At 42.7% G+C, this 23,512-nt stretch overlaps 1 protein-coding gene across 2 annotated transcripts; it reads left to right on the top strand.

Annotated features, from left to right (window-relative positions):
* The first annotated feature begins 876 nt into the window (after nucleotides 1-876).
* LOC149311656 (L-lactate dehydrogenase B chain) lies at nucleotides 877-23,512 on the top strand. 2 transcript variants are annotated; one of them, XM_089527574.1, is made up of 8 exons: nucleotides 877-996; nucleotides 13,274-13,405; nucleotides 15,480-15,597; nucleotides 16,150-16,323; nucleotides 17,397-17,570; nucleotides 19,862-19,979; nucleotides 21,641-21,764; nucleotides 23,132-23,512. In XM_089527574.1, exons 2-8 carry the CDS (start codon nucleotides 13,280-13,282, stop codon nucleotides 23,297-23,299), a joined length of 1,002 nt encoding a protein of 333 aa, XP_089383700.1. In that variant the 5' UTR covers nucleotides 877-996; nucleotides 13,274-13,279; the 3' UTR covers nucleotides 23,300-23,512. The 2 variants fall into 2 exon arrangements, with proteins under 2 accessions (XP_089383700.1, XP_089383699.1); XM_089527573.1 differs by lacking the exon at nucleotides 877-996 and adding an exon at nucleotides 9,573-9,689.

Here is a 23,512-nt window from a genome sequence, read left to right as displayed (position 1 = left end):
GCGGAAAGACTGCAGCTTACTGTATGCACAGGAGATGTTTGCAAGCCGAGAAGGCGTGGAAAGGAAGGAATTGGCCAGAGGAACAAAGCCGCAATTGTGCAGCCTGGCAAGGGCACTGTGCTGGGTGCAATGCCCAATCGCCCTCCTCTCCCCATGGATGCCACCCATCTCCTGATCTCCTTGGCAAACTACATGGGCAAAGAGGATGCAGTTTGTTGTCGTTGTGTGGCTATGGTGACCCTAAGGCATCATAGGGTTTTCTTGGAAAGTTTATCCAGAGGAGGTTTGCCATTGCCCTCCTCTGAGGCTGAGAGTGTGTGACTTCTCCAAGTGAGTTTCCAGTGACCCTGAAGGAGGACCTATCATAGGGTTTTCTTGGAAAGTTGCTTTCCTTTGAGGCTGAGAGAGTGTGACTTGCCCAAGGTTTCATGGCCAAGCTAGGATTCGAACTCTGGCCTCCAGAATCCTAATCCAACACACAAACCACCACGCCTTTCAAACTCTGGTTAGGAACTTCTAACAAAGCCTGGCTGGGGATACTGGGAGTTGCAGTCCAAAGGGAATGTAATTTCCCCCCCCCCAAAAAAAAAAAACCCTGTGGCAAGAGAGCTCTGGCATTGGGGGGTGCAATAAAGAAAGCAACTCCCCTCCTCCTCAAACACTGACTAGGGCTGGGGATACTGGGAGTTGCAGTCCAAGGGAAGGGGGGAAACATACTTTTCCCCCTGGATTCTGGGAGTTGTAGTCCCTCCCTCTCCTTCCCCCAAGATGCAATGGTCTGGCGAAGAAAAGGATGCTAGGAGGAGGAGCGGCTGCGTCCTTGGCGGGGATTGCTGGAAGGCAGAGGGCAGGCGGGGCTCTGGGTTCTAATCCGGCTCCTCCTCCTCCTGGCTGCCTTTGCTTTCTCTTCCTCCGCTTTCCTTTCCTGCCTCGCCCCAAAGGAGAAGCAGCAGCAGAAGCACAAGAAGCAGAAGCCAAGGAAGGAGCCTGCTGCAGGTGGGTAGCCTCTTTCTCCTTTGGCCCCAGAGCCCCTGGGCCTTGCAGAGCCTGGGACTTTGGGAAAGGGGTGCATCTGCTGCATTGCAGGCGACGTCACGGGGCTCCCGCCGCTTTCCATTGCTGCACCCATGCATCCTCTGTTGCAGCTTTGCAAGGGCTTTCTTTCCAACGGTGGGGTTTTGCACCTTTTGCAAGGTCTTCCCTTTTGAGTGTTGCATTGACCACTCTGGAGACCTGGGTGAGAGCATTAAAAACATCAAACAAAGTGGGTGACCTTGGGTGAGTCACACTCTCTCAGCCTCAGGGGAAGGCCCTCTTTTTTTGGGGGGAGAAAAGAATATTGGCCATGAAAACCTTAGGATAGGTTAGGGTCTCCATGAATCTTGCTTGGAGGGACACAGCAACAACAAGGTCTTGGGCCTTCGCTGCCTCAGAGGAAACTACAGATCTCAGGATCCTGCAAGGTGGAGACCTCTGAAGAAATAGAACTTGGAGAGAGTCACGATAAGTCCCAAATGACTTGGAGGCACACACAACAACAACAAGGTTTCTCTGCCTGAGAGTGAACTACACATCCCAGGAGCCTGCAAGGTGGAGCCCCTCTTAAGAAATGGGCCAAGAAAGCAGTAGAAGTCCCAAATGACTTGGAGGCATGCACAACAATAAGGTTTCTCTGCCTCAGAGGAAACTACAGATCCCAGGATCTTGCAGGGTGGAGCCCTCTGAAGAAATAGGCCAAGAAAACCCTACAGGATAGGGTCACTATTCAGCCCCAAATGACTTGGAGGCACATAGCAGCAACAACAAAGTTTTGGGCCCTCTCTGCTTAAGAGTGAACTACAGATCCCAGGTTTCTGTAGGATGGAGCATTGCAAGTTCAAGTGGTGCCAACATGGATTTATGTCTACAGTGTACATGCACCAATCGGGCCTCTCTCATGTTTTCCTTCCCATGCATCCCTCCTCTTTTTGCATCCCTCCATTATTTCTCAAGGTCAGTGGTCCAGGATCTCCTCTAAACCCAAGGTCACTTTTATTTTGTAAAAAGTGATGGAGTTAAGGAAGGAAAAAAGGAGGGATGCTTTCCTCCTTCTTCAGGAAATCAGAGAAAATATTCAACCCTCCCCATCCCTCTTCCAGATGTCCTACACACAAAGGAGGGCAAGGGACTGCAAAATGGAGGATATGGCAGGAAAATGGGGGGCACTGCCACCCATAAAAGCTAGAAACAATCATAGAAATATAAATCCAGGCTTCTTAGTCATCCTATTCTCAAAGTCAGCAGCCCAGGTTGTCCTCCAAACCCGAGGATGCTTTTCCTTTAAAAAATGATGCAATGGGGGGGGGGGGGGGGAGAGAAGAAAGAAGGATGGGGGGGCTGAAAAATGTAGAACATGGAAGAAAAATGGAGGACCTTGCCCCTTATAATTTGGGGTGTCATTGTACCATAATAAATGAAGGAATGATGGCTTGCTCTCTGATTTATCCAGGCTTCTTCACAGGCTGCGGGTGCATCTGCACTGTAGAAATAATGCAGTTCAATACCACTTTAACTGCCATGGCTCCATATTAGGATTGGTAGCTTTGCGAGGCACCAGTACTCTTTGACAGAAAAGACTGAAATCCTTGCCAAACTACCAATCCCAGGATTATGGGAATAAATGGAGGACGTTTTGGAATTCCTTCCTGGGCAGAAGGTTGAGATGGAGGATGTGCTCTGGAAAAAGAGGATGCCTGGTCCTCCGCCCTCTTGCCTTCCCTGCTAAGGAGTTTGGGCTAGTGGTTTGAGAGGCCTTTGGCCATTTCCCCCTTTTCCTCTGTTTTTCTGCTGTCTTTCTTCCTCTTTTGCATTCAAGGCAAGTTGTATCTTCACAGTGGAAGATCTTCTTGGGGTGCATCTACACTGTAGAAATAATGCAGATTGAGACCATTTTAAATGCTGTAGCAGCATCCTATAGTAGTCCTGGGATTTGTAGGGTTGCTGTGGCATAGCAGCTTAAGTGTTGGACTATGACTCTGGAGACTAGGATTTGATTCCCAGCTTGGCCATATGACCTTGGGAGAGTCACACTCTCTCAGCCTCAGGGGAAAGCAATTTAAATCTCTGAACAAATCTTGGTAAGAGAACCCAATCATAGCTTCACCTTAGGGTTGCCTTTAGTCGGAAATGACTTGAAGGCACACAGCAACATCAACAATCAGGCCTTTAGCGTTCTCTCCCATAGAATGCCAGTGCCTCACCAAACTGCAGATCCCAGGATTCTGTGGCATAGAGCCATGGCAGTTCAGGTGGTGTCAAACTGCATTATTTATGCAGTGTAGATGCACCCTTGGATGGGGATGCAAAGAGAAAAGGATGGATCTGTTAGGAGCCCAGTGGAGCTGGCAGGGTGAGGAATTTTGCACCACTGTTTTTAATCATTTTTACTCCTGATTGTTAGGGGTGAGTTTGCAAAAAAGCAAAATAATCGTAGCATTTTCTTGGTTCCAATTCAGCAGATCCAGGAAGGTCCCATTCTGCTTTGCAAAGTCACAAGACAGACAGGAGAGTGAGACGGGAGGAGCCAGCAGTGCAAAGGAAAGAAAGAGAGAAACACGTGGCTGTCCTTTTCTTGCACTAAAAATGTGGAGAGAGGAGCACAGGAGGACGCATTTCCGGTTGCTACCCAGAAGAGGCCACATGTGCTGCCCACAGCTTAGGAAAGTCATTTTGTAGGGAGGAAGAATACATTCCCCCCTCCACAGGGAGAATTCATTTAGGAGACTACAACTCCCACAATCCTGGCGTCTAGGAGTTGTAGTCCCCTGAGTGATTTATCCCCCCACCACTCTATATATGTGTGTGTATGTGCATGTACACATACCCACACACAGTGTGTGTGTATACACACAGGCATGCATATATACATACGTGTGTGTGTGTTTATGTATGTGTGTATATATATGTATATATACACATACCCACATATACATAGTGTGTGTGTGTCTGCGCGCGCACACACACATATATATATGCACATACACACACACACACACACACACTGGGGCAAAAAAGTATTTAGTCAGCCACCAATTCTGCAAGTTCTCCCACTTAAAAAGATGAGAGAGGCCTGTAATTGACATCATAGGTAGACCAGCTATGAGAGACAAAATGAGAAAACAAATCCAGATAATCACATTGTCTGATTTGGAAAGAATTTATTTGCAAATTATGGTGGAAAATAAGTATAGGTCACCAACAAACAAGCAAGATTTCTGACTCTCACAGACCTGTAACTTCTTTAAGAACCTCCTCTGTCCTCCATTCATTACCTGTATTAATGGCACCTGTTTGAACCTGTTATCAGTATAAAAGACACCTGTCCACAACCTCAAACAGTCACACTCCAAAATGGTGAAGACCAAAGAGCTGTTGAAGGACACCAGAAACAAAATTGTAGATCTGCACCAGGCTGGGAAGACTGAATCTGCAATAGGCGAGCAGCTTGGTGTGAAGAAATCAACTGTGGGAGCAATAATTAGAAAATGGAAGACATACAAGACCACTGATAATTGCCCTTGATCTGGGGCTCCATGCAAGATCTCAAAATGGGTCAAAATGATCACAAGAACGGTGAGCAAAAATCCCAGAATCATGTGTATATATATATATATATATATATATATATATATACACACACACTGTATATATATATATGTGTGTGTATGGATGGATTCCTGCCTGCCTTGCTCATTCTGGCACTCAGGACTATGCATTTACACTGTAGACATAATGCAGTCCAACACTACTTTTAAGTGCTGTAGCTCCATTCTGTGAAATGTTGGGATTGGTAATTTGACAAGGTCTTTTCTGCCAAAGTGCCTCACAAAACCACAAGTCCCAGAATTGTATAGGATGGAGCCGTGGCAGTTAGTGTGGTGTCAAACTGTATTATTTCTACAGTGTACATGCACCCGCAGCCTATCGGAGAGCAACTAAAATTCATCATTTTAAAATTCACAATTTAACAATCATCTGGATAAACCTGCCAGAAGAGACTAGTCTTCAATCCTTTTTGAAATTAAAACACATCAATTAAAATACACATCAATTTAAAAGGACATGCATACCATTTCAGAGGATAAGATATACACATATTAAAACAATCCACATTTAAAATTCATCATTTAAAAAAAACACCACAATTTAAAAATCATCTGGGCAAGCCTGCCAGAAGAGATTGGTCTTTAATGCTGATTTGAATTATGAGTCCTGGATTTTAGTAATTAAATTAAATCAGTGTGGTCAGTGGTCTGGGATGATGAGAGTTGTAGTCCAGAATGTTTGGAGGGTACCAGATGGCTTGCCCCTGGCTTAAAAATCCTAGCAAAAATGCATCTACGTTGCAAACTTAACTGCTAAGGCTCTGTGCTGTGCAATTCGGGGATCTGTAGTTTTGTGAGATATTTAAGGTTTTCTGTCAGAGAGCTCTGGTGCCACAGCAAACTACTAATCCGAGGGTTCCATAGGATGGAGCCATGACAGCTAAAGCAGTATCAAACTCCATTAATTCTGCAGTGTGGCAGCAGCCCTACTGACTCATATTTTCTAAGGAAGCCATGAGCTGAATAAAAGCAGTAGAATAAGGGGATAGTGTGGCTTGTGGTGGGTGTCACTTATACTGTGCAGGAGTGCACACCGATATAATAACCTTGCGTCTACCCTGGAAATAATGAGAATTATTTGCAAATGGTGGAGGTCATTTCTGCATATGATTTTGGAAAAGATTTAGATGTGCATTTCAAAAGGAGTCAGTATCCATCAACCTGTGGTTATTGGGGGGGGGGGTTGCCTGTCATGTAGAAAATGACAAGTTTCAGTAAAATGGACTATGACTCTGGAGACCAGAGTTTGATCCCCACTCTGCCGTGGAATCCCACTGGCTGACCTTGGGCAAGTCATGTTCTCTTAGCCTCGGAGGAAGGCAAAGGCAAACCCCCTCTGAACAAATCTTGCCAAGAAAACCCCATGGTAGGGTTGCCATAAGTTGGTAACGACTTGAATACATACAACAACAACAAATATTGGGACCATTCATACTTAACTTTTTAACAAAGAGATTTGCATCTCTGCTCCGATTCAGAATCAGTTCAGTGTTCCCACTGCATTTACCGCGATTGAATCTCTCTGTGCCTTTTTAACCCTGTTGCAGTTCACATTTGTCACCATATCAATTTAAAAATGGAGGCGCCTCCATCTCCGGGAACAATGCAGCATAATTTGAATTGATTCAGTGGTGCATTCACACTACCGAAACAGCGAATTGTTGTGGCTCTTTTTAAAAAAAAAACTGCTAAGGGTTCTGGTTCCAAATGCACCAGTTTAAGTGGGCTTTTTGCTCCTCCCCCTCCTGTAAACTACACCAATTGCAGTCAGGGCAAGTGTGAACTTCACAGAAATAAACCAGTTCCATACCAGTTTATATCTATAGTGTGAACTGCCCCTTTATAGTAGAGGTGTTATATCACCTGACATCCCGGTAGGACACTATTATGAATATATTATTTATATGCACTATTAGTCATTGTATGTTTGCAGTGTGGTCTGTAGTGCCTCTTCCTTTTCTGAATCCCACTTGGACCTCTGGAATTTCTTTCTCTATGTATGGCTAGAATCTGTTTTAGAGAACTGTGAGCATAATTTTGGAGAATTGTAAGCAGAATTTTGCTTGCGTGAGAGATTCTTGCTGTGGCCCTATAGGTGTTGCATTCTTTTGTGTCTCCTTTTTTGTGGAATGAGGATATATATTGATCGCTTCCAGTCTGTTGAACACTGTTTTGTTTTCCATATCTGTTGGTATATTTTAGTTAGCACTAGAGCTGATTCTGGAGAATGTCTCCTTCACAGGGTTGCCATGGGTCAGGGACAACTCAAATGCAGTTAGCATCAAAATTCAAAATATGTGTGGGAAGACATCAGAGATCCATTAACTGCATGTGTAGATCAGACCATAGCTGATTTTGTGTGTGTGTGTTACCAATAAGTATAGAAAATGGCTCTGTACTGAATCAGACCATTGGTCCTTCTACACTACTGTTGTTGATGCTGATAGTGATGCTGTAGTGATATATTCGAGTTTTTTGTGGCATAGTGGTTTGACCTTGTTGGACCTTGACTTTGAAGACCAGGGTTCGATTCCCCTCTTGGCCATGAAACCCACTGGATGACCTTGGGTAAGTCACATGCTCTCAACCTCAGAAGAAAGCATAAGCAAATCCCCTGTGAAAGAATCTTGCCCAGAAATCCCCATGATAGGTTCACCTTAGGGTGTCATAAGTCAGAAATGGCTTGAAGGCACACAACCACAACAACATTCAAGTCTTTTACTCCAAGTCGCAGGTCCTTGTAAAATACTTTCAAATCAAGTCTCAAGTTGAGTCTCAAATCTGGGAACTAACTTTAACAGAAAAAAAGTAGCGGGATGGAATTTCAGTAACTAGATTCAGTAATGGCGAACCTATGGCATGCGTGTCAGAGGTGGCACTCAGAGCACTCTCTGTGGGCACCTGTGCCATCGCCCCAGCACAGAGTTTACCAGAGTTTGTTATTAGAAAGCCAGAGGGACATGGCACTTTGCAATAAATAAGTGGGTTTTGGGTTGCAGTTTGGGCACTCAGCCTCTAAAAGGTTCACCATCACTGAACTAGAATGTCAAGAAGATGTGCACAAAGTTAGGTGAAAAGAAATTAAATTATCATAGGCAATTGATCAAGATTGCAGTTTAGAAAAATGAGGTCTACTCAGCAGCTTGTCCCTTTTGCTCGTCGGAGGAGCCTTCTAATGATTTTCCTTGGAGCAGCAGGCAAGATTTGCCCTATAGCACAAGATGTGTTTCTTGGAAGGGAAAAGCAAATGTATTAGGCAGTGGACTCAAGGCAGGGATCTACAGGATGCAGGGGCTTCTTGTATGCCAAACATAAAGTACTATTTCCGTCACATGGCCATTATGCAAAAAAGCAGTGAGACAAACATTCAAAAGAGGAAAACTTTTTTCTGTTCCATAACATTTTTGGATGAAGTTAGGCCAGCAAGGTGGTCACTAAATAAATACAAGTTGCAAGTCGAGTGAGTGCATCATTTATTGTCGAGTCACTGAAGCAACTTGCGTCCGAGTTGAGTCTACATCACTGCTGATTGGGTTTCAGACAGAAGTGGGTCACAACCCTAGCTGAAGTCCCATGTTTTGAATCAGCAAGCTTCCACATATAAAGATTGTTCTCTAACACTGAACTGTGATTCTATCTCCCCCCCCCCTCAAAAAAGACACAATCTCCCAGAACAAGATGCTCTGAAAAGGGACTTAGGAAACTGCCTTATGCTGAGTCAGATGTGAGCTTGGAAAAGTTAACTTTTTTGGACCACAATTCTCAAAATTCCCTAGCTTGGATAGGCAGTGATTGTGCTGTTGGTGGATTCTGAGAGTTGTAGTCTCCCAGATACCTTTCCAAGCTGCCGGTCATACCATTGGTCCATTTACTTAGCAGTTGCACTGAATGTTAGCAACTCCTCAAGGTTTCAGATTGGAGACTGCCAGCCCTACCTGGAGACATACAGTGGGCTCTTGTTATTTGCTGGATGCTCAAGTTCCATTAAATATACAGTGGCATAGCAAAATACTGTCCCTTCTATCAAATGCCAAAATCAAGGTTTACTTTTTGGAATTTACACTTCTTTGAAAATATTTTCAAGCTGTGGATGGTTGAATCCACTGATAAAGAATCCGTGGGTATGGCGGAGCAACTGTACTATGCCGATATTAACCATGATTCCATTTTAACTGCCCTGGCTACATCCCGTAGTATGCTGGGGTTCATAGTTAGATGAGAGCTCTTGGGCGGAGAATAAAACATTCCTTTCCCTAAATTGGGTTGGGAATGAGGGTCATTTTCTATTCTCACAGTTCTTCCAGTGGACGACATTGTTAGGCTTCATCTAAGCTAGAAATGTGGTTTAACATCTCATCTCATTTCAAGCCAGGTTATGGTTTTTAAGGAGGAGGGAAAGGTAGATCACTGTGTTTGAGGGACATGTTTAAGGTATTTGGGGGCTGAAAATTAGCCAGAATATTTCTATAAGTGGGGGTTAGGGAAGAGGATCCCCACTCACACCTCAGGAGTTGCAGCACTGAAGAGTGTTGGACTCCAAATAAGCAGTCCTACACTGTATAAATAATGCAGTTCAATGTCACTTTAAGTGCTTTAGCTCCATCCTGTGGAATCTTAGGATTTGTGGTTTAGCTTTCTCTGCCAAAGAGTGCAGGTGCTTCACCAAGCAACAAATCCCAGGATTCTGTAGGATGGAGCCATGGCAATTAAAGTGGTTCAAACTGCATTTTTTCTACAGTGCAGATGTACCCTTGGATTCCCTGGCTTCTGAGTAGATAGATGAAGGCCCTTGGAAACGACTTAGTTTTGACCTCTCCCCACAGCCCCCACCCCAAATTTCCCATTTTGTCTGTTATTGTAGACTGTAGACCTGTCTGGGCAGGGGCCATGTCAGTTCTTTGTCACCAACACGCTGTTGCTGCCCAAAAGCAGTAGACGTTCACTATGAGCGACTTCACCTGCATTATTTTTTACAACTGCTCGGGTACTTTGAACGACATCGAAGGCGGCGGGAGGTGGCCTCCGAATCGGTGCATTGAAGAGAAGGTAAGCAGGAGAGTGTAGTCATTGCAAGAGGAATATCTCTGGGGGGCTCAAACTCCCCTAGTTATACTTCTGAACACCGAGAACAAACATCCTCATTAGATTGTATAAAGCCAAAGGTAAATCATAAATAAAAGATGGACATGAAAAGGTCAGCAGGTGGGGAGAGCCAAGATACCATAAAGGCACCAGATCATGTATCTTGAAAGTTATGCAGGATCAGCCCTGGTTAAGACAATCTGACTCCAATATCGGTATCGGTAACTGAGGTTTCATTTACCAGCATCCGAGGCAGGGGTTCTCTAGGTATCTGAAGGTCCTCCAGCTCAACTTATGCTGAAAATTCAGTGTTCGATGTTATCCACAGTTTCCGCGTATCCACATCAACTATGAGAATGGATCCCCTGGCGATACATGGGTCGGACTGTAATTGGATGGCAGGCTGCCAACAAGTATCAAGTGCTGTAGGTTATATTTCAGAGCATGGTTCCCAGCCTTTGGTCCTCCACATGTTTTGTTTGGACATCAGCTCCTATATTTCCTGACTGTTGACCAAGTTGGCTGGGTCATCTGGCATCTGAAGTTACTGTCTGAGGTCAAGAGTGGGTTTAGTGCTCCAAAGGCTGTGGAACCACTCTGGATTTTACCACCTCCAATCCTGCAGCTTTTCTGGACTAAACAAGGGGTCTGGCAGTTAGGATCATTTTCTGGTTATTCAGAGGCTGCTGAAGACTGCTCATCTTCCTTGTTTTTCCAAGTGATCTGAAAATGAGGCTACTTCCAGTAGTATCTGCTGGCTTCTGTGGGGTAGCAGATCCACTCTATAGTTTCGTATGAACTTTTTAAAAGGGTGCTTTGGATTCAGCACCTGGGTACCTCCTTTAAAGTTTGGATTTAAACCCAGCAAATTTACTGCCCTACCACTGGCTTCATCCTTCCTTTCTTATTCTAAATCATGTATCCTAGAACAGAGCCATGGAGTAACAGTGGAGAGGGGGTAAACTGCTCTGTTTACCTCCCTCTATTGTAGAGCAAGTGGTTTTACTTTCAATTTTTAAATCAGTTTAATGTTTCAAAGTGCCTTCCCATCTTCATCTCTTTGGTCTTCTATCCTGGAATTCAGATTATTATTCTCACCCCTCCCCTGCATTCTTGTGGTCGATCAATTTGCAAATAGTTCTTCATCTTGCATTTGCTCACATCCTCTGCTCCATTCACTCTGATGTTCTCCTTCCCCTTCTCTCACTTAAATCCAGCATAGTAGAATTGAAAGATTCAGGCTGCATCCACACTGCAGAAATCAGTATGTAAAGGGATCTTGTAGCACCTTTGAGACTAATTGAAAGAAAGAAGCTGGTAGCATGAGATTTCGTAGACTTGAGTCTACTTTCCCAGATGCATGGAGTGATGCAAGACCTTGCCATAAACCCAGATGCTATCTCTGCCACATAATTATTCAGGAAATGTCACCACAGGACCTAATGACATCAGCTGCAATATTAGCGGGACCTTCACTTGCTCACCATCCAATATGATATATGCCATACCCTGTCAGCAATGCCATACAGCACTCTCCATTGAACAAACAAGACAGTCTGTGTGCCAAATGATAAATGGACATAAATCAGAGACTAAGAATGGGAATACACAAAAAGTTCCAGAACAGATTTGCTGGCTATTCCATCTCGGACCACAGAACAGCAGTCCTTGAACAGAAAAATTACAAAGGAAGATTGGAAAGAGAAACAGTAGAACTGGAATACATCCACAAACTCCAGTCCATCAGCAGTAAGTTGAAGAGAGACAATGGTACTACTAGCTAACCCCCCATCCATATGGGGGCTCTTTTGTCCAATTAAGCACATTTCTTTTCTGGTTCCCCCTCTACATTCCAATATTTCCACCACCATCCATATGGTTATCTACTCACCTTGGCTTTAGGCAGCATCCTTCATCCTGCCTTGTCCCCCAACAACTATTGTTAAAATTGAAATTGTCACCTCATCTCCATACCCACAGGTTTTGCATTTCTGTTGCTGTTCTCACACACAGCCTGCTAATCTAGGTCTTTCCCTGGACCCTCCACTCCATGTATCTGAGGAAATAGACTCAAAGTCTGTGAAGGCTCATGCTACCAGCTTCTTTCTTTCAGTTAGTCTCAAAGGTGCTGCAAGATCCCTTTGCATACTTGTCCAGCAGAGAACCCACACCCCATGTCATTTGCACTGGTTTTCTTAAAACCCAATGCAGTCTTTTCTGATTTAGAGTCCTTTGTTACCTAGAAGTGCTGCATCCTTAACTGTCTACACTTGGTCCTCTACATTTATGGCTTTCAGTTTAGCAGATTTCATTCTTTGCAGATTTAATGGACATGTTTTCTTCGGGAATCTCTAGGTGCAACTCTGCTGGAGGATTACCATACAGTCATGCCAGAGGATGTAGTGATTCCTAGAGAAAGCACTTCTCTAGGCATTTCTAGGTCCTCCAGCATGATTCCTTGGTCAACATCTAGGTGATGTTGACCATAGAGTTGTCCTGGAGGACCTACAGATTCTGAGAGAAGTGTTGTCTCAGGTATTAAAAACATAGTGTTGCCGTTTTATTTGCAGTTTTTCCACTTGCACGAGAGTCCTGTGCCCCTAACCCCAGCAGATATGGGGGGCTCACTGTAATTAGTTTCTCTAAAAATACTGTTAAATTGTTGGTAGTGTCCATGGCTGACCTGCTGCTCCTTATCCAGATAACTCTGAGGAAATAATAATAATAATATGTTTTATTTATATACCGCTATTCCAAAGATCATAGCGGTGAACAGCAAGTAAGCTAATAGACTGACATCTGCGAAAGCTCATGCTGCCAATTTCTTTCAGTTAGTCTCAAAGGTGTTACAAGATCTCTCTACGTACTGATTCTACAGACTAACACGGCTATATCTTTGACTTCAACCAGAAAACTGTTTAAAAAGACTGTTGTCTTTTGAGTGGAAAAGCTTGCAAGTTGAGTCCTGTGCCATATGAGACTCAGTGTGGTGTAATGGATAGAGTGTTAGACCAGGATTTGAAAGACCCAGATTGTAGTTCCTCCAGATGAAACCCATTGTGTGACTTCAGGCCAGTCACTCACTCTTAGTATGACCTGCCACACAGGGTTGTGCAACAAGGACATAAAAATACAGTGGGCCCTTGGTATCCGCTGGGATTTGGTTCCAAAAATCTATGGATTTTCAAGTCCAATTGTATATAATGGTGTAATAAAATAGTGTCTCTTATATAAAAGGGCAAAACCAAGGTTTGCTTTTTGGATTTATATTGGGGGGGGGGGGTATTTTCAAGCTGTGGATAGTTAAATCCTTCAATAAAAAAATTCATAGATATGGAGGACCAACTGTAACATGCTTTCTTATAATGTAGTTAGGATAGACTAAATCTACGGTCTTGCTTGACTTGATATTACTGTACTTGAGTTCTTCTTTCTGTGTGTATTATTTCCCGCTCTCTATTGCCAGTGTTAACTACTGGCTCTGGAGAATCTGGCTTTTCTTTTGAAGAACATGGAGACTTCAGCTTTTCGATCTTTCCCTTTCACAGAGAGCCATGGCTTCCCTCAAGGACAAACTTATTACACCTATCGCCCAGCCGGCAACTCAACCAACCAGCAAGGTCACTGTGGTGGGGGTCGGCCAGGTTGGCATGGCCTGTGCCATCAGCGTCTTGGAAAAGGTAAGGTTCCTCTCTGGTTTGAGTTCACAGGCTCACTTGTATGGGACGGATCCGTTGGAATTCGGGAGGAAACCCCTTGGTATTCGTAAGGGAAAGGCAGAAACCTGAATATTTCCTGCTACAGTGTTTCCAAAAATGACCTTAAATCACCTTAAAAGCAACTCGGGAACCTATACTTCTGACACAATAGGGTTTTTTATTTATTAATTGGATTTATATCTCACCTTTCTCTCAAAATTGGACTCAAGGCAGATAGGGTACCTTTGCTCTGACTCATTATTAGGGATGTAAATATTCAGCTATTTTGTCCTTATATGTGACTGCAAATAGTTTATACAGTTTTTTCCTCACTTACAGCAGAAAATAAATATTTCTCTGCTGTTTTTGCCTGGTATTTGCACATCCCAAGCGGCCTTAGGAAATTATTCTATTCAAAAACGCACATGGTTTGTGTTGTGTGGGTGTGGGTGTGTCTTGCACTAAAATCACAGTGTGTGTGTGTGTGTGTGTAGAAAAGGTTTCCAGAAATGTGTATTGAATGTGCAAAAATCGGTGTGTTTTGCACAAAAATCAGTTTTGTACAAAATAAGCATATATGTTTCTGGAAACTGGTTTGTTTGATTGATTTTTTTGCATAAACATGGGTTTTCCCCTTTTTTGTTTTCTTTTTTCTTTTCTTTTTTTCTTGCACAAAACACTTTGCTTTCAGAAATACACATGATGTCTTTCTGGGAAAATTGGTGAATTTAGCAAGAAAAAAAAACCCAAAACCCCCAGAGTTCATTTGCAAAAACTCCATTTGTATATCTGTGTACTTAGGATGTGGGAGTATTACATGAAAACTGTGTGAAATTTTCACCTTTCTGTATCTGAGTTTCAGTCAGGTAATGACTAAGATCATTCTTTCCATATCTACTCATTACATTGCTTTTAAAATGTAACTTGCTTAGCCTCCTCCCCATGACTCACAATAAGCAACTTATTATAGTTGTCATTTTGCTTCTTGTGGGTAATGAGGGCACAACCAAATTACATTTCAAATAGTATAGTAAGGAGGAGTGAAATTACTTTATTGGTACTAAAAGCAATGGTTTTTCAAAATGCCCAGATACCACAAATTACAAGATTTACAATTGCAGATTTCTGTGTAAAGCTCAGACATACACAAAATAAGCCCAATGGCCATTTGCAATACCTGCATTTGGTGGTGATAAATTGGTTTTGCTAGGAAGGTTTAGCAGTGGTAGTGGATGAGGAAACCCTAGATTTGATTGGGCCTGAAAAAATGGAATCATATTTCCTGTTAATCTGGATTGCTGATATTTGTAACCAACAGATAGATTCAAAGCTTGGGGGGGGGGGGGGGGAATTGCAGTCCCTCCACATTTGAGGGTTACGTGTTTTTGAATTTGATTATTTGTGGATTACTGTATTTGCCTCTGCCACTAAAAAATATGTTCTCTCTAGGCACCTGCAGGTCCTCCAGTGTGAATCTATGGATCCTAAAGTAGTGCCGGAGGACCTATAAATGCCTAGAGAGAAGACTCTTCTAGCTCCTCCTGCATGATTCTGTGGTCAGTTTGACCATGGACTTGATCACAATTTGACCACACTGGAGGACCTACAGATGCCTAGAAAACCTGCTTTGAATCCTGTTGTGGGACAAAGGCAGGATATAAATCCTTGAAGTAAAATAAAATAGAAAAGTGTTATTTCAGATTTAAAAAATTAGCAAGCTTATGTTCATGGTTTTTCCACTTTCATGGATGGACCAAACCCCTGAGCCTCATGAAAGTTGGAAGCCAACTGTACTTTTGCGTGGTACTGCTCCCACAATCCCCCAACCAGTATGGCCCATCACTTTGCTGGCTGGGCGATTTGGGGATGCAGTAATCCAAAAGTAATTTTTCCAGCCTCTGACATACAAGCAGGTTTCAAAGCTTTCTGGATTTAGAGTGGCTAACCCATTGAGAAGTAGACATCCAGTTAGAAATATAGAAAGCCTTCAGTTGTGATGTCCCTTATGATCAGCTTTCCATATAGTTAAGTCCTTATGGTTTTCCTTTAATATCAGGGTCTCTGTGATGAACTTGCACTGGTGGATGTCCTAGAAGACAAACTGAAGGGTGAAATGATGGATCTACAGCATGGAAGCTTATTTCTGAAAACAAATAAGATTGTAGCGGGCAAAGGTAAAGTTTGGATTGTGTCTTCCCCATGCCCCTTGGAAAGACAGTGCTTTTATCTTCAATTTCATTACAGGAGATAAATGGGAAACAGAAGGTGGATTTGCCAAACATTTTAACATGGTGGGGGCTAGCATTATCATTAACACTTTGCCTAGTTTTCCTAGGCAGTCAGAAGTGCATGAAATTGAGTGAGTGGAGTGGCAGCAAAGAATGGAATGGTATACCTGCTTTGCTACAAGCCCACCTCCTTTTTAGTTTTATTTCTAGGCTGTCAGTGAAGAAAAGGGGCAGAGCAGAGGGGTGAGAGGGAATCATTCTTGATAGTGTTCGTGTATCAAATCTACATCTCAGGAGGCTTGGTGGTTTTGTATGCTTTACATTTGATCCTCACAACAAGCCTTTGAGGTAGACCAGACTGAGAAAAAGAGATAATGGGCTGGCTTAGTCAGGATCTGAGTTTTCTGGCTTAGTCAGGATCTGAACCCAGTTGTCCCTGGTTGTGGTGTGATGTCTGCAGTTTCTCAAATAACCTTTCTCAACATTTCTTTGCTGCAGATTATGCTGTCACTGCTAACTCTAAGGTGGTTGTGGTGACCGCCGGAGTCCGCCAGCAAGAAGGGGAGAGCCGTCTTGATCTTGTGCAAAGAAACGTGAATGTCTTCAAGTTCATCATCCCACAGGTGGTGAAGTACAGTCCAGACTGCATCATCTTGGTTGTTTCAAACCCAGGTAAATTGGGGCTTTGGGATGTTTTGGAATGTGTGGGGCCTATTTCATTTTTCTGACTCTTGCCAGGATAGTGTGCTGATTTCAGAAGGATCTATGCATTAAATTCTTTAACATCTGAAGACCAAAAATGTAGACTTGGCAAAACCAATGCAGTCTGAGCAAACATGTGGTGTACTTTGGAGCAGATGCATTGCAATCTATCTTTACAATTTAAAAGCACAAAGCCTAGACAATACTGGGGAGAGGCGCAGTTTTGGCCAGTGTGGTTGTTTCACTTGGCTTATTTTTTTTCTCCCTCATTTTCCAACTTCAGATGGTAGGGCTGCCTTGGGAAATGGAAGTCACTACTCATCATACAGTTGTGACTTTTAGGATCAAATCTCATGGTGTGAACTCCTTAAGCGAAGTCCACTACTTAAGTGGAGTGGATTTACCAGCTACTGACATTAGAGCATCAGTCTGTCTTCTCTGGGAAATGTGTAATGAGTTCCTTGGCACTATCCTATTCAAGTTTATTCAGAAATAAACCTTGTTACCTACAATAGGAATTAATTAATTAATTAATCTAGGCTTAGTTTTACTGGTTTTCTCCTTTCCCCTTCCTTTCTTTTTTATTTACTCATCCTCTCTTCGTTCCTGGATTGCATAGTGCCAGAGGAAAGAAGCAGCAATTTCTAGAGCTGAAGATTAGGGGAGATTTTATTGTGTACAGTACTTACTTTGAGAGGGAGTTTACATACTAAAAGATGGATTGCATATACCAATTGCAGTACCCACATTTAAAACCTCTGACCACAAGGAAGGAATCAAAATGTAAGGTCAATATCAGTTGGTGAGTTCCATGTCAGTAGGGCAATGAATCTACTCTGGGCTTCAGTTTGAACTTTAAAAGAGTTATCTGAGGTACTGAAGATACTTTGTATTTAGCTTCTTTAAAATTCAAACTTAATCCATGGCTATTGGCTATTGACATGGAAGCCCTAGGTGCCACTGTGCAGGACTGTTCACTTAGGCATCATTAATTCCAGTCCTGGAAAGAACAAACCTTTATCCTGTTTTTCATCATCTGCCAGTGGATATCCTGACCTACGTTACATGGAAACTGAGTGGACTTCCTAAGCATCGTGTCATTGGCAGTGGCTGCAACCTTGACTCTGCGCGATTTCGCTTTCTGATGGGAGAAAGGTTGGGCATCCATCCCAGCAGCTGTCATGGTTGGATCTTGGGAGAACATGGCGATTCCAGTGGTGAGTAGTACAGTGGGTCCTTGATACCCGCTGGGTTTTAGTTCCAGGAACCCCTATAGATATCAAAATTGGTGGATGTTCAAGCCCCATTATATATAGTGGGGTAGAAAAATGGTGCCCCTTACATACAATGGCACAATCAAGGTTTGCTTTTGGGATTTTTAAATATATATATTTTCATACCATGGATGTTTGAATCCACGGATGTAGAATCCATGGATGCAGAGGGCATAAAACTATTATGCTGAACAGGTCTGTGGCAATGTTTTGGGCTGCCATTTGTCCACCTAGATTTGCTTAACATAGTCCAATTAGCAGTGTAATTCCCAGAGGTGCGGTGTCTCTGTTTTAAATGGAACCACTACCTTGAGTCCCTATATTGTGAGAAAGGTGTTAAATACATAAATAAAATGACTATATGGAATTGGTTCCATCCCAAGCATCTCATGAGATCAAATAATGGGAAAGATCCCTATCAGTGGATAAATACCCCAGTAAGGAAAACAATACAGAACTGGTTGGGTAAATAAATCTGACCCAGTGTGAGGCAGCTTCCTAGATTTGTTTATATAAAACATTTATATCCTGGCTTTCTGTGTCAAACGGAGAGGCCAAAAAGCAAATTGACAACTGCAAATTGTGTTTTTAAAAACCCCATTAGAAAAACAATTAAAAAATAGAACAAGTTGGACTGCTGAGGTTTATGGCTTTTTTCCAGATGGTGATTGTTATCTGGATTCTTTGTGATGTGTTTGTGTGTGCTGTTATACCTATGCGTGCATGCCTGGGCCCAGATAATGCCTGTACATAGCTGTGCTGCACTCTTTCTTTGCCACTCCCACCTTGCTGTCCAGGAGTTTTTCAGCTTTTGCATATTAAGTCTTTGAGTCAGCATTAAAAGCATTCTCAGAACAGTTTTAAAACGTTGGCATTACATGTATTAAAGCCATTGCATAGATTTCTGTCAGCTCCCTGGGAAGGGGGCAAACTTGTCTTTTGTTAGCTATTTAAATTATCCCATCGCCTTATATAAGTCTGCTTGAGCTCTTAAGATCTTGAGGAGATGCCCTCCTCTCTATTCCACTATTTTTCTAGGCATGTTTACTGGGAATGAGAGAGAGGGCCTTCTTGGTGGCTGCCTCCAGACTTTGGAACACCTTTCTTTCCTCTCCATCTGCCAGCAAGTGACATTTTTCCTTTCAGGGTTTTAGAAATTGACTGTTAGGGCCTTTTAGTGGTGTATGGATTTTTGTATTCTGTCTTTTAATTAATTTTGAATTGTTTTAACTGTGTTATATTACTTAAATATTTTCAAAAGTCATCCACACACGCATTTTACTGACGTTTTTATACGTTTGAATCTACTGGTTTTAATAATCTGTAAACTGCCCTGTTATTGGCAAAGGCAGGATATAAGTTGTTATTATTACTGTGATTATTAATATTATCATTTACGCATCAGGGGAGATTCTGTTTCACATTTTAAAAAAACCAGCAGGTGAGCAAATCAGAAATCCACTTTTGCTTGTCTCCTGGTGGCTTCTATGGAAGTCATGTTAGTGGGGTAGTGAATCCACTTTGGGTTTTAGCCTGAACTTGAACATTTAAAGTGTTCAAATAAGCCTAGCACCTGGAATAACTCCTTTAAAATTCAGGGTAAAACCCTGGACAGATTCACCACCCCATTGACATGGAAGCCACCTAACATCTCAGTCTGCCCTGCTTGACCTTACTGTGTTCATTGCTTGAAGCAATGGTACTCTTCAGCCCAGAATCAATTACATTTTTGAGCAAGGCATGAAGAAAAGCATTTCAAGCAATGATCAAACATTGTTGAGGTGCACTCAGAACTTGGAAAACTTTCTTCGTTGGAAGAATTTGGAAGAATCTCCTAACCTGCATGGCCATATGTGAGGAAAACCTGCAGCAATTTGACACAGGTGACTCTCAGCTCAAAACCTCTAAAGCAGTAAGTTCCAAGCTCTGGTCCTCCCAGTGTTTCGGGTTTCAGGTACCAGAAGTCTCAGTCATCTTGGACAGTGGTCTGAGATTCTGGAAGCCAAAGTCCAAAACACCTGGAAGGCCAGAGATTGGGAATCATTGCCCTAAAGTCATGATTCCTATCATGCAGCTGGTTTTCTCCCACCTAAAACCAAATCTAGGTTATATTATGAAAAATAGCCTGTTAGCAATGACCAACTTTCCATAGTAATCTGAAGAACTGATATGAAGCTGTCATTCTGTATACTTAATTAATATTGCCTGGCTTTTTGTTAAATCGTATGTTACAGTGGCTGTTTGGAGTGGCGTTAATGTGGCCGGAGTTTCCCTCCAGGAGCTAAACCCTGCAATGGGGTCTGACCAAGATTCAGAGGGCTGGAAGCAAGTGCATAAGCAGGTGGTTGACAGGTATGGTATGGCATGGCAGGTGTAACTGGAGTCATCCTTCACTTGTGTATATGTGTATGTGTTAGGGGGTCTAGGAAAACTGTACTGGGGTCTAAAGACCTGCGTGTTATGGTTGAATCTTCTCGATTCTGGAATATCTGGTTCAAGATAGAATGAAATAATTGTGTTTTAAACTCCTGTTTCAACACTGTCCAACTGTCATATCTCTATTCTCCACAGTCATTATGTCTTGTAAATACATCTTCTACTGTGCTGTTTTCCTACTTTGATTAGATCATACATTACCTCAAAGTCCTCAGAACACTCACGTGACTGAAATGCCTCCCTTCCCTGCCAGTCCCTGACCTGTGTGCCTTCCATAGCTATCCTATGTGGAAATAAACCCTTTCTGCTGGCATCCTTCCGTAGGTCACTTAAATGAGTACCCAGCTTGTTGGGGGCTTACACTTTGTAAACTGCTTAGCACAACAGTAAGCAGTATAGAAATGTTATTGCTATTGCTATCTACTACTGCTTTCTCCCCTCTCTCTCTCTCTCTCTCAGACACACACACACACAACCCCACATACATGTCCATTAGTATAGGGAAACTAACAGAAAGCTGGGCAGGGGCACAGTGAGAATAGCCTTTAGGGCTGAAGGGCGGGGTATAAATACCATAAATAAATAAAATAAATAATAAATTTCAGGCCAGGTTAGCCTAATTGGATCATATGATACAGTGATCTAAAGTACATCTCTGGGTAGGCCCATTCCTTCCTAGAGCTTGGGGGAAAGCAGCAACAACATTTGGGGAACTATAACTCCCAGAAACCCCCAGGCCTGAGAGTTGTAATCACACAAAGTATTTTCTCCAAGCTCTGCTCCTGTTTTGGTGGGGCGTTGGAAGAAACAGGTCAAGATGCCTGTTAGCCAGCACTTTAACCCCTCACATGACTTCCAATGCTGCATTGTGGCAAAATGCTTTTTTAAAAAACATGGAAGGAAGATGGGCAAGTGTCAGTCCAGGTTCTCTACTGAGGCAGTAGAATCTGGACAGCTGCCCGAGGAACCCAGTAGATGACACGCGACTTACCATATACACTGGACTATAAGTCAACTTAATGCATAAATCGAGAGCAGGTTTTGGAGCCGAGTAGGGGGAGTCAGTGCTTCCAGGACAGATTATGCTCTTGCCTTTCATTAGGAGATGATTCCCCTTTTTAAAAAGTACAGAATGTATATTGACCCATGGATAAATCAACTCAGGGTTTTTTTGCGGGGGCGGGGGATTTTTTGACTAAAAATTCTAGATGTATACATGAGTATATACAGTAAGCGAGTCCCATCTTGAAGGTCATGCCCCTGTTCTACAGTGAAGCCTCACTTTTTTTATTTGGAGGATGTAATGTTTATGTTTTGAGCTCACCCCATACAGTCTTATGTCAGCTAACTCTAACTTCCTACTGAAATCTCCCCATCCTTGTGTTAGTGTCAGCTTTCTCCTGCCTTACTGGGGCCTTCGTTGTTGGCATCTCTTCTCAGAGTAGAAAGTGGCGGAATCATTTTTCCTTTTTCCTTGATATAGCTCTGTCACCTTTCTGTCCAAGCTGCTGCTGCTACTGTTGCCTTTCCAGTCCATTTATAAAGCATAGCTGGACTTTCTGCCATGTCTTTTTTAGTGCCTATGAGGTGATCAAACTGAAAGGCTATACCAACTGGGCCATTGGCTTAAGTGTTGCTGACCTGCTAGAAACCATAATGAAGAACCTTTGCCGAGTTCATCCAGTATCCACCATGGTCAAGGTGAGCATTTTGTTAGATCTGTGCCATATCCCATTTAATGCAGAGGTGGTCAGTTAACAAGAGGGTGAGGTCCACTTGTAAGGGGAAAACCCTACAAACTGTACCCTACAAGCTGTATTCTGGCCCATATATATGGCAAAATGGTGAACAGAAGTGTTGTGACGTTACTTCCAGCTATCATTTTGGCCAATATATAGCTGAGGATAGCCATATTTCACCCATTCTCAGGTGTTTTGGTGTGGTTTCAGAGCAAAATCACCTGACAGTTGCACCACAAATTGGTGGTTGAGGAGCTCCCAGGAATTGGCAATGGGATTCAATAGCTACGAAAGTGGGGTTCAAGGTATATTCAAAACCTCTGGGCCACACTGTCTTCATTCCAGACAGAATGATTTGGCAGAAATGGAGAACCATTCCCATCCATGGGAAATAAGATAATTAGATGAATGGTAGATGTAGTTGCCAACCACATTCTACTTCCCAAAATAATGTGTTCCATGAATACCTAATTGGGGAAACACTTTGCAACCCTGTGGTACTGAGATCAAAACCTGCTTTCCAAATTCAGTGTTCTTGTTCTCACTGAACAGATGCAATGTTCGTTCTCCCCCCCCCCCCCCATACACACACACTTTTATAATGATAGTGATTTTGCTAGCCTTTCCAAAAAACCCAAAAAAACAGTTGAATAAATACAGAGGAAGATTCTCCACTTGTTCCTTAATAAAGATTTATAACAAGGCCAGCCCTACCATTAGGTTAAGTTAAGCAGCCGCCTCAGGCAATTTGATTGCTGAGATGACAGCAAAATGGATGGACAGTTCTCCATCAAAAATAGCAATATGTGCCCAAAGGCATAATTCGGACCTCTGAAATAAGGAATTATGACTTTAGTAGACCTGCTGGATGCTTTTGATGTTTCAGGAATATCAGCTACTTTGTTTAGTTTTGTGCTAATGGAAACCTCCAATTCAGATAGATTACCTTTAGAAGAATCCTCCCCCCCCCTTTTTTTTCTTTTCAACATATACTGCATCTTTACTGCAGAATTAATGCAGTTTAACATCATTTTAGCTGCCATGGCTCAGGGCTATGGAATTTTGGGATCTGTGGTTTCATGATATATTTAGCCCTCTATATCAAAGAGCTCTGATGCCACAACAATCTACAAATCTCAGTAGTCCATAGGATGAAGCCATGACAGTTAAAGTGTGGTGGCAGCCTTACTGCTCATGAAATTAATGACAACTGTTATGTCATGCATGTATTGGTGTTGAGTTGTTATTGTTTGTGATATGCTGTTCTATCAGCATTGCAAATAAAGGTTAAAATATTAAATCTCTCACTTTGCTAATCCCTTATTTCAGGGCATGTATGGCATTGAAAATGAAGTCTTCCTGAGCCTTCCGTGTGTGCTGGGATCCGTTGGCTTGACCAGTGTGATCAATCAAAAGCTGAAGGACAGCGAAGTGGCTCAGCTCCAGACAAGTGCCACCACCTTGTGGAATGTCCAGAAGGATCTCAAAGACCTGTAGGAATAGGAATGTTTCCTTTCTTTCCACCAAGGAGAAGACAACCAGTGTTCAAAGTTGAAACCTACGCTTTTGAAGTGAGCCTTCCTTGTTTAACTCTGTAGCTGAGCTTCCAGTAGTCATCCCCAGATGGTCCACCACATCCACCACAGCTAAGATGTGTGCTTGTTGTTCTCGCAGACTTGTTGAACAAATAAAACCAGCCGTTTGTGTGTG

The sequence above is a fragment of the Sceloporus occidentalis genome, unplaced genomic scaffold (assembly GCF_023333645.1).
Source record: "Sceloporus occidentalis isolate IW3139 unplaced genomic scaffold, rSceOcc1.0.p SCAF_5, whole genome shotgun sequence".
NCBI lineage: Eukaryota > Metazoa > Chordata > Lepidosauria > Squamata > Phrynosomatidae > Sceloporus > Sceloporus occidentalis.
The sequence above is the reverse complement of the archived record's forward strand: the minus strand, read 5'-3'. Positions and strand labels throughout refer to the sequence as shown.

Coding starts and splice junctions, on each gene's coding strand:
- LOC149311656 (XM_089527573.1), top strand. CDS start 9,588: ATGAGCGACTTCACCTGCATTATTTTTTACAACTGCTCGGGTACTTTG. Junction 13,406..15,479: donor CCATCAGCGTCTTGGAAAAG/GTAAGGTTCCTC, acceptor CTTTAATATCAG/GGTCTCTGTGATGAACTTGC. Junction 19,980..21,640: donor CATAAGCAGGTGGTTGACAG/GTATGGTATGGC, acceptor TGTCTTTTTTAG/TGCCTATGAGGTGATCAAAC.